This window comes from Lissotriton vulgaris, chromosome 12, assembly GCF_964263255.1.
Source record: "Lissotriton vulgaris chromosome 12, aLisVul1.2, whole genome shotgun sequence".
Taxonomy (NCBI): domain Eukaryota; kingdom Metazoa; phylum Chordata; class Amphibia; order Caudata; family Salamandridae; genus Lissotriton; species Lissotriton vulgaris.
In genome coordinates this window covers 93,854,614-93,869,937 of record NC_141700.1, presented here as the reverse complement: position 1 = coordinate 93,869,937, position 15,324 = coordinate 93,854,614, and the positions used below count along the sequence as shown (strand labels likewise).

Here is a 15,324-nt window from a genome sequence, read left to right as displayed (position 1 = left end):
CAGGAAGACCTAAGACTCATTCTACAAGAGGGAAAGCTTCCACTACAGCTCTCCTTAGAAATGTTTATATGGCAGAAATCTGTAAAGCAGCTACATGGCGTTCAGTGCATACCTTTACTCGCCATTACTATCTTGACTCAGACACACAGGCTGATGCTCAGGTTGGGCAGGCATCGCTCAGAAATGTATTTGCTGCTTCTAGCTAGAATATGTGTGTCAAACTGTTAATGTTATATTTTCTGCTCGCTCACTTTGGAGTGGGTATAAGCTTGCTATTCTATTCAGTGCTTATGACTATTAATGAGTATCCCCTGGAAGAGAAGGATTAGTTACTTACCTGTAATCCTAGTTCTCTTTCAGGGGTATACTCATTAAAGTCATAAGCACCCTCCCGCCTCCCCCGGTCGAGCAGTAGCATTATGGTTTAATATGTTTGTTTTGATCTTGTATATGCAGATACCTGCAAGGTTTACTGTACCGTACAAAAGAACTGACCTAACTGTCACCTGTGGGGCATGATGGGAGCAGAGTTCCCCCTGGAGGCCTTAAAGGCAAAGTGTTCAGATTCTCTGAGGCCTTAAATGCGAGGTGCCAGTCTGATTTTCTGTACAGGGATGTTATTTCTTTATGCAGCCTACATAGGCTAATTGCCTTTTATTACAGTTTCCTTGATGAAAATAAAATGTTTTTCTGTCTGTGGAATGCATTTTAGGCTCCTGCCTTTTTCTTGCATTGTTTCTATGGTTTATTTTCATTCTGCAGAAAATATGTAATTATGGCTTTCTTAGCCTACAGGTTATGGTTGGGCTGCATATTATTAGTGTATACATGTATATGTGTATAATTTCTATAGTACTATGTACTTTTGTTATATATTTACACATATGTATGCTGTTAGTTATGTGTTCCGGGTTCCCGCTAATGGGTGGAGATTATTCAGTGATTATGACTTTTATGAGTATATCCCTGGAAGAGAACTAGGATTACAGGTAAGTAACTAATCCATCTTGGCCAAAGTATCCAAGTAATTCATCACCATCCGCAGTTGAGAACAGCTCTAGACATTCTAACCATTTCCCATTAATATCTCTCACCGTCTTTAGTTGGACCAGATGGCCGATGAGTCCCGCAGTTCGCTCGCCGATCTGCAGGCGCAGCTGGAAGACTACAAGGAGAAGTCCCGCAAGGAGATCACGGAGTCCCAAAAGCATGCGAAGGAGAGGGCAGGCGAGGCGGAGAGGGTTCAGTTCAGTGTCACTCGCCTGCAAGAGGAGGTAATGCACAAACACACATATTCACTGTTCTTTTTAAAAGTATCCTTCCTTCTTAGGACCAGAGAACATATTGTTTCATTTGGTCAGGGTGAACAGGATGTAAATCTTAGACATGGACTTGAATTACTTAGCAGCGATGCACAGACTCCCAGCTTAGCCAGACTTCCAGCCCCTAATAACATGTGAGGGTTTCTGTTTGGAAAAAATATCCTTGTCTTGCTGCTGGTGCTTTATTTACGTTGAAAGAAATAATTAAGTTGGCCTTTTTTTTTGCATGTTTTTGATAACATGACTGCTAATGTAGATGAGGCAATATTCAGTCACTGTAGCGCAAACAAGAGAGGGGGATCCAAATGAGAAGCACTTTCATAATTTTCAGCATTCAAAAGAAAGAACAGGGTTCAGAGAGTCTGTCTACAGATAAACTTCTCAGAAATCACGTTGTGGTATCATATAAATGTGTTCTGATTCAAAAGTCCTTGTGCGCCAGTCTCCAAACTACGAGGGTGTACTGGAAGTTTGAGCAGCATAAACCATTTACAGTGTTTTTTGTGGTCAATAACCTGCAAACGCCCTCACCTCCTCTGTTTATTTGTGTAAAAATAAACATTACAGGCACCTTTGTTTCACAATCTGGGATTTTCTGGGGTCTGCCGTTTGAAGCGCGCTCTGTCCTGGTAGACTAACTTGTGACAACAACAGGGCCTTTTTTTTTTCTTTTACTAATCTTTCCCGATCATTTTCGGGCCCTTTCCAGGTACATTTTACATCACTGCAGCAAAAGAACAGGGTTTTAGTTTTGAGGGAAATACTAGGCGCACTGCTCAGGTTACACGTAGAAGAGATGCTGTATTGCAGAAGGTGCATGCAGGTGAGGGGCAAGTCCCTGGAACCCCTCAAAATGTGCTTAGAAAGACACACTGAATACAATGAAAGCAAGGCCTGCTGCACACTTATGTAGAAGTTCAAGCAAAAATGATGTCACAATGGACAAAGTTCAGAATCCATGAGCGAAGATGTGGAACATCAGTATTTCGGTTCCTCTTTTATTATTCAAGTAAGCCAGCCACTGGCATTTTTGCTTGAACTTATACATAAGTGTGCAGCAGGTCTTGCTTTCACATTTTACATCACTGGCTAGGAAATGCTGTTTACGTTCTTTCCCATGTCTAACTGGTGCTCGATTCTAGCACCCTCAGAAACTGTCTAAAGTGTGTGGACCATTGACCCCAAACTGCGAAAAGAGGGCACCAATGAGACACTTTTGTGATAAATAAACCCACCCAATCTCCCCGATTGTTAATGTCTGCTCTCTAGTGGTAAAGGTATCTTATGGCTTTTTCGGGTCTGGGTTTGCCAGGGCCCTTTGATTTTACTAAAATTATATATGTGGAGCCTTAAGCCAGCCCTAATCATCCATTGCTCTGTGATGTCATTCACATGTTTATTTCACCTACTACAGCATGGGGCAGTGGGTCAGCCATAGACTTCACTCTGAGTGACTGCATTCTGCCCATTTCACAAAGAGCACATCTAAACAAAAAGTACTTCCCTTCGGTGCCCAGGACCACTATTGTAATGTGTTTCTTTTGACACCAGAAATGTTTTATAAACAAACATGAAAGAACAAGCCAAAATGCTGATAGTCCACGCCTGATCTAGTGACTTTGCCATTGATTGTTTGGGCTTGACCATGCACAGATGCTCTCATGAGGGCACCGCACGTGCTTGAATGCTCACGTACTGGCTGAGAAGCCCAGGCCAGTGTTTTCACCTGGAATGGGTTTTCCTGGGTGCAGCCCTTGACCAGATACAGCTATGAATGATATTTGTTTCTCAGTTTGGGTTGTTGGGTTCCATCTTCTCATCACCTTGACCTTCACATTGCTAATGAAGGGACTCTGCGGCGTGGCCTTCACCACCAGCTGTTTTATTTTTTCTTCTTCCTGGCCTCTTCCCTGAATTATTCTTTTTCTTATTACCTTTTCCTCTAATGTTGCACAACAGTTCTCTCTGTGGAAATGTGCAAATCCGCCTAGAAAGATGTAGTCCTCTACAGAGCGCCACGACTGGTGGACCATCCTCTGCTTTCATATCGAGTTTTTTGATTTATTTGTTTTCGTGTAATATTCACACCTTAACTTTATCTGCAAACATATACACGCCAAGTTTAGACGGCGGCGTTTTACTTATACTCGTTTGGGTGATGCAAATGTTTGCAAAACAAGAAATAACAAAACTATTTCAGGCTTATTAAGACCAGACCTATTTGGGTTGCCAGTGGTCGTCTGGTATTGTGCTATGTTCTTTCTTCGTGGTGCTGATTTGCTGTTCTCCTACAGGTCCAGCGTTTGAAACAAGCTCTGCAGGAGAGCCAGGCAGAGAAGGAGAGCGCCGAGCTGGACAAGGAGCTGCTCACGCAGCGCCTTCAGAACTTGAGCCAAGAGATAGACTCGAAGAAACGCTCCCAGGATGACCGCCTTCGGCAGGCTAAAGGATGGGAGGTGAGTACTGTCATCACTGGGGGCTTCAGTGTTATCAAGGGGTTCCCTCTGCAGACGTAGGGTTGGACTGGCCAGGCTGTGCCGGTCTTGCAGATTAGTGTGTGGGCGGGTTTTTGGCAGTTTGGGGTCTATTTTTACTTTTTATTTCCCATATAATACCACTTTTTTTCTGTATGATCCGCTTATGTGGCTCACTTTTATTTTGGCGCCGGGGCATATTTTTTGTCCCAGTCTGACTCTGCACCCTGTGCGTAATGGCGGAGGAGTGTTGTCCCGCTCGTCAGTCAGCCACATAAAAATAAGATAATGAATCAATATCATTTTATTGTTCTATGATTGGCTCTGACATGCATGCCAGGCCGGGCCGTGCCTGGCAGGTGGTGGTCATTTCTATTTCTGCAATCACAGCCGGGTTGGAGAAAGGCAGCTGGCTACACAGTAGTATCTGAGCGGGAGAGCGAAGATGTGGCCAATCCTGGAGCGGCTATACTAGCAGGAAAGCAGCGCCACGATTCGCTGAGCAGTCTCTGCCTTCTCAGAGACTGCTGGGAGAGCTCTGAGGCGCCATCGGCGTTGGAGGCTGCGGCGAAAGGCCCCCCTCCTTAGAGAGATAAAACCGCACAGAATTGTGCTTGAAATAGTCCATGTGTTTTCCTCTTTAAATTAATTGTAATCTGTGTGCATAAAAACTGTTTTTTTCCATGCCGTAGTTGCTCGTATTGTGTGCAATGTAAAGTGTTGCGCCTAGGCGAGTGTGGGAAAATGTTCTTCAAAGCACAGTGCAGGAACAGTTAGACTTCTATTTGCAATATCAAAGAACAAAATATCTATATATATTGTGGTGGGCGGGCAGAGAAAAATCTGAGACTGCTCCCCCAACGGCCTTTTTTGCTGCTTTTCTTCCGGCGACCTTTGTCACGCTGTGTCGGGGTTCCCAAGCCCCAGCAAGTGTCGTAGTGAGACCTGGCCCTCCGAGGTAGCCATGGGAGCAACCACAGGCATAACACAGCAGCATCAGGGGGGCGTGGCCAACAGCCGAACATGGTGGACGTGAGTTAGAAGAGCTCCGTCCTAGCTTCCCCTATAATCCTGGCAATTATCCTATGATAGTGGGATCTGGCCCCTAACCCCCTCGCCGGATACTCGCCGAACCTGATCTGCGCTGCCGGGGCCTGGCTGACGGCGTCGGGAACCCTGGTAGAGAGCTGCTGACTAAGGATGTCGCACACAGGAAGAGAGGCCCACTGCCGCCCAGGAGACCGCGGCCCACAGTGGTCTGGCGGGCGGACCGGAAGTGCGGCGCGCACGGCTGTGTGGAATCGCCGAGCACGGCGGAGTGGACCCTGGGGCTCTGACCACACCGGAGCAACACCAACGATCACACTGCTACAGCGACACCCGCGGATTGACCGGAGGAGGTCGGAACGTGCTGGGAAGCCGCCGGCCGCTAGGGGAGTCTGAACCCGGAGCACGGTGGGGCGCGCGGAGCTTGAATTACGGCCGGCGCCTGACCCACGGAGCTATCCGCTGCAGAGGGCCACGACCAGGAGATAGACAGGCCTGTACGAGGTGAGCGGGGATGGTGATGGCCGGATCGGGCGGGACGGCGGACCACGGCACAGGCAGTGTCTGACCCCCGGAGGAGCACAACGAGCCCCCACGAGTAGGGAGACAGCCGGAGCCACTGGCGGGGGTCACGCGCCTGCTGCTGAGGCGGGTCAGTCCTTGCTAGGCGGGCCTGCATGTCGGCCTAATGGATATTGGGGTGCGCAGTTTGCCACGCACCGGAGGGACAGCTTCCTGCACGGCCGGCTCCAGTGATAGCGCCGTATGGGCTGCAGCGATGGTGGCCTATCCCTGAGGGTACCGGGAATCCCATTCAGGCATCAATAACGCCGGAACAGTTACACCTCATCCCAGGGCTGAAGGGGACTAATCGCCAGTCAGTTACTGGAGCCACGCGATAGATTTGCGGACTGGCTCGGACCTGCAGAAACCTGGACACCCTCGACTCGGAGGGCTCATCACCTTGCGCTCCACGCCACTCAGGACACGACACTACACCTGGCTTGGCTGAGAGGTGGGCCGGAGATCCTGGACTGACCACTGGCGTGCCTGGCGCCGCTGGTCGCACGGTGGGCCGAGGCGTCAGACTACCCCCTGAGGTGCACTATTACACGGCACTACCCACACCTGGCCCGGCCCGGCGGTGAGACACCGGAAATAGTAGGGGAAGGAAGACAGGGCGACGACATACCGCCCGCGGTGTACGTGGTGGAGGTGCAAGATGGGGCGGCACAGAATCCCTCGTGGTGGCGCGCAGGCGTCTGGTTCGGAGGATCCGCTGGCATCCTCAAATGACGACGCGATTCCGCCCACGGGTACTACCTCCCAAGAGGCTAAGTTGGACCTCATACTGTCGGAGATCCGGGCATCCAGAGAGGCTCTCGAAATTCGTATGGATACGATGTCAACCGGCCTGTCGCTACTTAAAGACGATCATAAGAAGCTGGCGGAGAAAGTGTCGGAGCAGAAACTCGCACTTGCCGATTTGATACCCCAGCAAACGGAACACTCCACGAGATTGGAAAATCTGGAGAAGCAAATGCAACACCTGAGGGAAAGAGTTGACGATGCGGAAGGGCGCTCGAGACGCAACAATGTACGCATCTTGGGCGTGCCGGAACGGAGTGAGGGGAAAAATCCGACCCGCTTTGTGGAGGAATGGCTAAGGACCGTAGCAGACCCGGCGGACCTCACCCAGATGTACAGCGTGGAAAGGGCACACAGAGTCCCTCCCAGACCACCGAAGCCGGGGGCTCCCCCTCGCCCCTTGATAGCACGCCTGCTCCACTTTAAGGACAGAGACGCCATCCTGCAGGCCGCAAGGGAAAAAGGCCCCATAAAATTTGAGAACCACTCAGTATCCATATACCCAGACTTCACGCAAGCAGTGCAAAGGGCCAGAGCTTCTTTCTGGGGAGTGAAGAAATCATTGCGGGAAATATAAAATATGCCCTGTTCTACCCGGCACGCCTCAGAGTCATTCACGACCACAGAACTTACTTCTTCGACAATCCGGAGGAGGCTTCGGAGTGGCTGGAGGTCACGCTCACCCCGGTGCACCCCTCACACGGAGAACAGGAGGTGCCGGAAACACAGAGGACGGACAGCCGGACAGAGCCCCAGGGTCGCCCTAGTCACCCGGACACGGAGGGGGCCGACGTGGGACATCCAGGCCAGGAGGAGGGAGAAGACGACTCGGCAGCGGTAGCACGACTAACCACCAACGCACTGGCGGAACATGACGAGCACAACGGATCTCCATCGGAGAGTCGGACGAGTTCCCACACAGCGGCCTCGGACACGGATGGAAGCATTCAGCTGTTTCCCCAAATTACTGCACAGATGGCGGCAGACATGTGATCGTAACCCCTGCAGCGACGGACTGGTAAAGTAGCGGATGCTCTCATTTGACAAAGTGGGGGGGGGGAACCAGGAACCTGGGACACCTTTGAACCTAGGGGACAATGGTTACGAGACTTTTGAACGTACTTTGTTGTGAATGTTTGACTGGGCTCACACCTCCAAGCCTAGGCACGGTTCCAAGATTTCTATACCCATGTTGGGTGTTACGGTTTGGTCCTCTGAGGTTGTAGAGGGGGACCTAAGAGTTGGGGTGATGTTTGCAAACGTGGCACTAAAAATTTCCATTTTGTGGTCAATGATGATATGGACAATGGTTTTGGAACATTTTGAGGATATCCAGGGTAATGTCGTCCCCTAATGATTATGTGGTCTGCACTTGGAATGTACGGGGACTGGGCTCAGTACACAAAAGGCACAGAGTTCTGGCACAACTGCGTAGGCGGAGGGTACACATAGCATTCCTGCAGGAGACGCACCTGAATGAATCAGAGGAGGCCAAAATGTTGCGGAAATGGAGGGGCCAGCTCCTCGCCACTAAGTACTCTGCATTTTCCCGGGGGGCGGCCATTTGGATTAACAGCTCGGTCCCGTTTAAGCTCATTGACTCTAAGATAGACAGGGAAGGCCGCTACGTGCTTGCTAAGGGATTGCTGAATGGTGTGTGTGTGGTGCTTGGCTGCTTGTATGCCCCGAACGTAGGGCAATCGCAGTTCTTTGTGGAACTGGGTAGAGCACTAACGGATTGGGTGGAGTATGATTGGATTATAGGTGGAGACTGCAACGCGGTACTGGACCTCACGCTCGACAGATCTCACCCCCCTCTGCACGCAGCTGAGAGTAGAAAACAGGCAGAGGCATTGGCACGTTGGGCTGAGGGATGGGACCTAGTTGACTCATGGCGGGCACTACATACAGCACACAGGGAATACACATTCTACTCCCCACCACACAACCTCCACACCAGGATAGATCGCATCTTTTGCTCCAAGACACTTACGCCGTCAATTGTGCAGGTAGGACATATGGGGAAGACGCTCTCGGACCACAATCCGGTGGAATTGTCCCTGTCATGGGGAAGAATACCTACCCCGATACCGACATGGCGGCTGTCCCCAGGCCTCCTCGAAGACTCGATTTTTAAGTCCACCCTATCAGATGCTACCACACACTACTTCACGGAAAACACGGGTTCAGCAAGCTCCAGGAAGGTCGAATGGGACGCTTTCAAGGCGACCATTCGCGGGGTGGCCATGGGCACCAAGGTAGGCATCAAACACCAGGTACTGAGGAGACTGCGAGAGATAGAAAGCGGTTTAACGGCACTGGAAATCGAGGCCGCAGGCACGGGCGGCGCCCTCACACAACTACAGGAGGCTAATATACGGTATGCAGAACTTTTAGAGGAATTGAGGGTTCTCGACTATAGGGAATACACCACGCGACAACACGCACAGGCGGACAGGGCGGGTGCGCTGCTGGCGCGCCTGACCAGGGACGCACCGGCAGCTGCCCCTATCATGGAGATCCAGGGGCCCTCAGGGGACTTAGTGCAAGGGCAGCGGGAAATCAACGCGACGTTCCGGCGTTACTACGCTGCACTGTACGGCCCGCACCCTCCACTCTCGGAACCGGCGTTAGAGGACTTCCTCTCCGATGTATGCGTTCCTCAACTGAGCGCGGCGCATGGCGAGGAGCTGGCGAAACCCATTACGGTAGCGGAAATTAGAATGGCGATTAGGGCTCTGCCTAGAAACAAGGCACCCGGGTCAGATGGACTCCCGGCGGAGTTTTACTTAACATACATAGACCTACTGGCCCCCCGCCTGCATGAGGTGTATAACGAGGCACTGAAAAACGATGGCCTACCCGACACGACACTGCAAGCCCTAATTGTCTCCCTTCAGAAACCGGGTAGGGATGCTTTGAGACCTGACAACTACAGACCACTATCACTTTTGAACACTGACTCCAAAATACTCAGTAAGATACTGGCGATGCGCCTGTCTCAACACATCCAAGAAATGGTACACCCCGATCAATGCGGGTTCGTCCCGAACAGGAGCACAGCACTAAATCTGCGAAGGCTCCACCAACTAATGTCTCCCACCGCAGGGGGAAGTGTCACTGAGGGTTGTATCTCGCTGGACCTATGGCAGGCGTTTGATACACTCAGATGGGACTACATGTTCGCGGCCATGTCCAAATTTGGGTTGCCCGCCGGATTTATAGACTGGGTATCTCTGTTGTACCGGAAGCCTACGGCACGGGTTCGGACCAACAACTGCATCTCTGATCGGATAGACCTAGCGAGAGGCACAAGGCAGGGGTGCCCTCTCTCGCCACTGCTGTTTATAATCGCCCTGGAGCCACTAATGCTGAAAGTCCGAACTATGGCGGCTGCGGTGGGGATTACTAGGCTCAATACCCATCATGTCATATCGGCGTATGCCGACGACATACTGCTCTTCCTCAGAGACATAAATAACCCAGTGACACCGCTGCCGCGGGTCTTTGAGGCTTTCCGAGAGTTATCGGGCCTCGCCATTAATGAGACAAAGTCGTATGGGTTTGGCTTTCGTAGCCCGGTGGCGGGAACACATGTTCAGTTTCCGCCGCACTGTTTCCAGGTGGCGCCTGTAACATTCAAGTACCTGGGTCTCCAGATATACCGGCAACCGCAGGACCTGCTGGACGGGAACCTGGGGCGAGCACTGACCAACCTTACTGATCGGGTACAGTTCTGGACTACCTTACCGCTATCGGTGGCAGGGAGGGTGGCTATATCAAAAATGGTGGTACTGCCGCGTCTCCTATACTTCTTCACGAATCTACCAGTCTCTATCCCTATGCCTTATTTTAAGAAACTTAACACTCTATTGCTCGACCTAATATGGGGGAAGGGCAGGAGACGCATAAGTATGACCCGGCTGCAGCTACCCACGGATAGGGGCGGCTTGGGAGTGCCTGATTTATTCGCTTACAGCTGTGCATGCCAACTGCAATGGCTAGCTTATTGGTTGGCTGGCCGCAATTTACACGAACTGAACATGACAGAGGACGACAGACTCCGGGGGGTCATACACCGGCTGTTACTGCCAGGGGCCAAGGCACCGGCGTCGACTCCACCCCTACTCAAACTGGCCCTCGTGTACTGGAAGAGGGCGGTCAGGTATACAAATGGGCGGTCGAATTATGCACCCTCGATACCACTGCTGGGCATACCGCTGGGGACGGGTCCGATGACGGAAAGGAGACTACGGGTGTGGCAGGAGGCGGGGATAACACAAATCGGGGATTTCTTCTCGGATAACAGGCTATTGCCATATGAGGAATTCGCCAGGCTTCACCAGGCGCCAAGGGCGCTCTTTCTGCAGCATGCACAATTGGCACACTACATAGGCACCCATTGGGGGGGGGACGGGGTGGAGCCCACCATCAACACGCTGATCACTATGCAGTACCTCATGGGGGCGGGCGGACACTTGACCAAATGGTTGACTGCTGGGATACGGGAAGGCAGGGCTGACCCCCTACAACCCCTGAAATTGAGATGGGAGGAGGACCTGGAAGTGGCGTTGAGCGTCAAAGAATGGGACCTGGTATTGAAATTGCCGAAGAAAGTGTCTCGGAACCCCAGGTTTACATTTATACAATTGATGATTATACACAGGGCATACTTGACTCCTCGAAGAATTCACATAATGTTCCCGACTGCGCCCGATACTTGCCCCAGATGCCGGCAGGAAGACGCAGGCATGTTACACATGTTCTGGGAATGCCCTAAGCTGGGACACTACTAGGCCACGATACATCACATACTGAATGATATAGTACCGGATAGACCCTACACATCTGCCTCTTATTGCATGCTGGGGATAGGACACAAAGAGAAAAATTGAAGTGTGGAGTCCAGATTTGTGGATCTGGCATTGCTAATAGCGAAGAGGTCAGTGGCGATGAGATGGAAGTCGGCAAGGCTGCCAGACATAGAGACCTGGAGCGGGGAGGTGGTCAGGTGGGGCAAGGCCGAGGGACAGGAACTAGGCAGGGAAGAGCGTAGAGGCCTTAGGAAACATCCCATCTCAATGGAATGGAACGCCCTACTCATAGAATTCGAGCAAGGTGTGCAGGACCAAGAGGACTAGTCTGAGTCTGCCATCTCTCACAGGGGGATACTACGCCCGTGACCGATTGTACACGGGAGCCGAGTTGCAGACACACTGGGAATGCTCTGATACGCATATATGATGCAAACGGGGATCGGTACCCTACTGGATACAGATTGTATTGTACACATTGATGCAAAACCAATACATTGCTGTTATGTGGAATGTTGAGTGCCGGGGGGGGGGGGGGGTGGAACGGGGAGGCTTTAAGGGAGTTGGGACGTTAGTGAACGCAGAAAACGGAAAATGTAAATGTTTGCAATGTATACAGAAATATATGTCACAACGTGGAGAACTACTGTACGAATGTCTATACAATATACAGTGACCTAACTTGCAAATAAAGAAATTTTCAAAAAAAAAAAACACAGCAGCATCAGTGGTACCCAGGAGGAGACGAACAGATACTGCCCGGTAACACACGTGCTCCTCAGACCCCGAAGAAGCCGCCACCGCTCCCCCTTTAAGGAAGATCAGGATTTATCTCCAACAAACCGTCCTCTACTAGGATTATTAATGGAGTTGTCTATCGCAGGCGAAAGGGTCAACTGCATTCTACATGTAAAAAACTGCAAGTTACTGAGCTAAAGGAAGAAAAAATATGGCATGGGTGGTAGAGCTAATTTGCTTGCAGTCTGCATCGAGTTCACTACCATGAAAGTGAAGAGGCCGCTGCTGGGGGTGCACGATAGTACACTACACCGCAGCAGCGACCCTAGAAGACACTCCATTGGCTGGGACGCGGAGACATTTCTATGGAGGGGATGCATTCGACTCCCTCTGCTTGATGCCAGGGCCAGTACCTAACCGCAGAATGTTCTCGGTGAATTATTACATTCAAGATCGAATTTTTCTCTGCATTCCAAAGACCTACTGACTGCTAGCAGGTATACTACAAACCAGGGGAGTCTATAAAAGATCTTCTGTGAGTGGGTGGTTTACGGACCTCCACGCACCTATTGCTAACTTTTAACCGCTCTGGTACCCTGCAAAGCTCGAAAGTGATTGGATGTACATGCTCTGAATCTACTGTGGCTGTGGAAGGTGCTGTGGTGTCACCAGGGCAAGTGGAAGGGGCCTGCGATGTTTCCCCCTATGTCCCCACGCGGTCTCTCAGGTCGGAATCTCTTCATCTGGCGATTACGACTAGGTTTAGACTGAGTAGGATAGGAGGTCGTTCCTTTCGAGTTTTGGCGGCTGGATTATGGAACTCCCTTCCTGTCCATATTCGTGCCCTTAACAGCCTGACTCTCTTCAGACGTGCTATAAAAACCCATTTGTTCGCTTCTGCTGACTGATCACTTCTCTTTCCAGCATCGATTTGTTGTGTTGTGGTACTTGATCAGGCGCCAGGACGCCCCTTCGCTGGGGCAGCTGTGCACCGAATAAAAGTTATTAACATAACATAACATAACATTAACAATGTGAAACGGCATTAATGTAGGGCTTTGAAAAGGGAAGTCTTAAACTAGTGCACATTAGCGTTTTGTATGGAGTATTCTCAGTCTACCTGGGGAGAATATCCAAGGCGTGCAGTCTATAAAATAGGCCAGTTCTGTTATGTTGGCTACTCATAATACATCACGCACCCGTGACGTGAACCTCACTCCCATTCCGCAAAAATGGATATCCTTTCCACTTCACTAACTGCAGGGCTTTAAGTGGGCCGGGTCTGTCCGGGTCTGAGCACCGGCAGTTATTTTTAGAGAGCCTCGAAACGGGTCTCTATCGGGCTCTATTTTCGGGCCCGAATACGTTTTAAAAAATATATTTTAGGACTGCAAATAAAATAGTTCTGGCATGTTTAGTGATAAATCAATTTTATACCACTGAAAATCGAATAGCGCCTAGAAACGTGCAGGGAATGATAGTGCAGCAGTCAGTGCTCTCGAGGGGCAATCAGGAGAATGTGTCTGCTATGCACAGTGTCTCCGACTTCACGCTCTGGCTCTACAAAGGCCCGGTATTTCGCACATCATTTAGCAGCGCCGCCCACCCCCCCATATAATCAATCACGGCTGTGCCACACCTCGACGACGGGGCTTTTATCCCTGTTAATGACACAAGCACCGCCGCACGCTGGCCGCAGAGTGCGGCTCCGGGACCTTTTATGCTCAAATAGAATTTGTGTAAAGATTCATTATTGTAAATGAAAATGCTTTTGCGCGACCTCCATGCAGGAATCGTTAGTGCTACAAAAAAGGAGATTCACAGCCTTTAATTTCCTTCCAGGCTTCTATCCCCTTAAGTGTCTCACACAGGGTTTGTGGGCTCAGTTTCCCTACTGTGTCCTTCTGCCTGGCTGGAAAGAGTGCCCTACACTGTGCTCCAGATGGAGGCCAGCGAAATCATGGGTCAGAGTGTAGACGTCATGCTAGGTGAGCTGCCTTGTAGGAGGAAGTGAAATCCTTTGAAGAAAAAGTTTTCCAAAGGTAGGCTAATTGGAGGGGTTTTCATAGGCACACATGCTAGTTAACTTGATTTAGACCACGCCCCTGTATGATAGGCCACACCCCTTAATAGGTTTGCCCCGCCCCTTTTAGAGCACCCCCAGTTTTTTTTCCCCACTTAAAGCCCTGACTAACTGACTGAAATGTTGAACTAGATGGTTAGGCATTCTGCGGTCACTCACTGGTGACCTGTGCTAGACCGAGAGATAGAGAGCCTCTGTTGTAGCACAGCACCGGAGTAGTTCCCTCGCCTACCACCAGGTGGCAGAAGTTCCCAAGAATTGCTACATTGCCTAATGGGCTGAGAATATAAGAGAATAACTTCGGTTTCTCTATTTAAAAGACTACACCTGACGTCTCGGCACACACACACACACACGCACGCACACACACACACACTCTCGCACTACCTGAAGGCCAAGGTGTAGTTTGAAACCCTGACAACGTCTCAGGGGTGCTCGTCTCAGGGGTGTAGTCACTAGAATTACCACCCGACATATGCTCTGAATCCTAGAATGTAAGCAGTTTGGGAAGGGAAGCTGGGTCATGACTCCTCACACGTTCTCTGAATCTGCTCTTGTGGGTGGGGTGTTGCATTCAGATTTTATTACTGATATACTTTTTATTAAAATTGTTTTGGGAAGTTAGAGAATGCAGTTCGGTAAGTAATAGGTTCCTGTACCTCAGATGTATTTGTCAGTAAAACGTCAGCCATTGTGTGTAACGAATGCCCTTGCATGTGTGCTTTGTGTGCAGGACAAGGTAAAGCGCCTGGAGGTGGAGCTGGAAGAAGAGAAGAGCACAGTGGAGCTTTTAACCGACCGGGTTAACAGGAGTAGAGACCAGGTAATGAACTGTTCATCCTCGCACTGAACGGTGTTTGTCTCTGCATTGAGTGAGGAAGCGGCTACCTAATCTGCCCAATAGAAAATTACTATATAGGTTTATTGCAAAAATATTGCAAACAAGCTAGCTAAGGAAGACAGTCGCAACAAATCGGAGTGACAGACTTACACAGTGACATGGGAAGTGATTGTGGTGAGCGGTTAATTTACACACGAAAGACCTTGTATGTAGGCTCATATTATCCCATCTCGTAAGTACTTATGGTTGGGTCTGGGCTGAGTTTGCGGAGTTCCACAGTGACAATAAAACTCTGCCACGCTCCGCGGAGTTCTGCAAGCGGAGGAGTGAGGTAATTCACGCAACTTGCACTGATTTTTAGCACCTAACATTTGTCCTGCGCAATAAAATCAGCGCTGATGACACCACGTGCAGCGCAAGAGGGCAGAGCTTCTTTCTACCGCTCAAGTAGATGTTCTATTTGAGCGGCAGCTTCCTCAACGCAAGTGGCAGGTTTTTCAATGCGAGCCGTAACTACCTGCCGCGACTGCCCTTGTTGAGAAATCTCGCCTGGAGGTGGTCTAGCGTTGAATTTTCCTCACTTGCGCTTGCCAAATTAACAGTGGCCAGCCACGAGAAAGGGGAAAACTCTGTGCCG

General features: G+C 50.3%; 1 protein-coding gene across 4 annotated transcripts in view; it reads left to right on the top strand.

Moving 5' to 3' along the window:
- The window catches only part of CGN (cingulin), a 251,828-nt gene that overhangs the window by 209,932 nt on the left and 26,572 nt on the right, over positions 1-15,324 (top strand). For all 4 annotated transcript variants that reach the window (XM_086947325.1, XM_086947326.1, XM_086947324.1 and 1 more), the window contains exons 14-16: positions 1,104-1,274; positions 3,617-3,778; positions 14,580-14,669. In XM_086947325.1, coding sequence (XP_086803451.1) covers positions 1,104-1,274; positions 3,617-3,778; positions 14,580-14,669 — 423 coding nt within the window. The remainder of the gene's footprint in view (positions 1-1,103; positions 1,275-3,616; positions 3,779-14,579; positions 14,670-15,324) is intronic.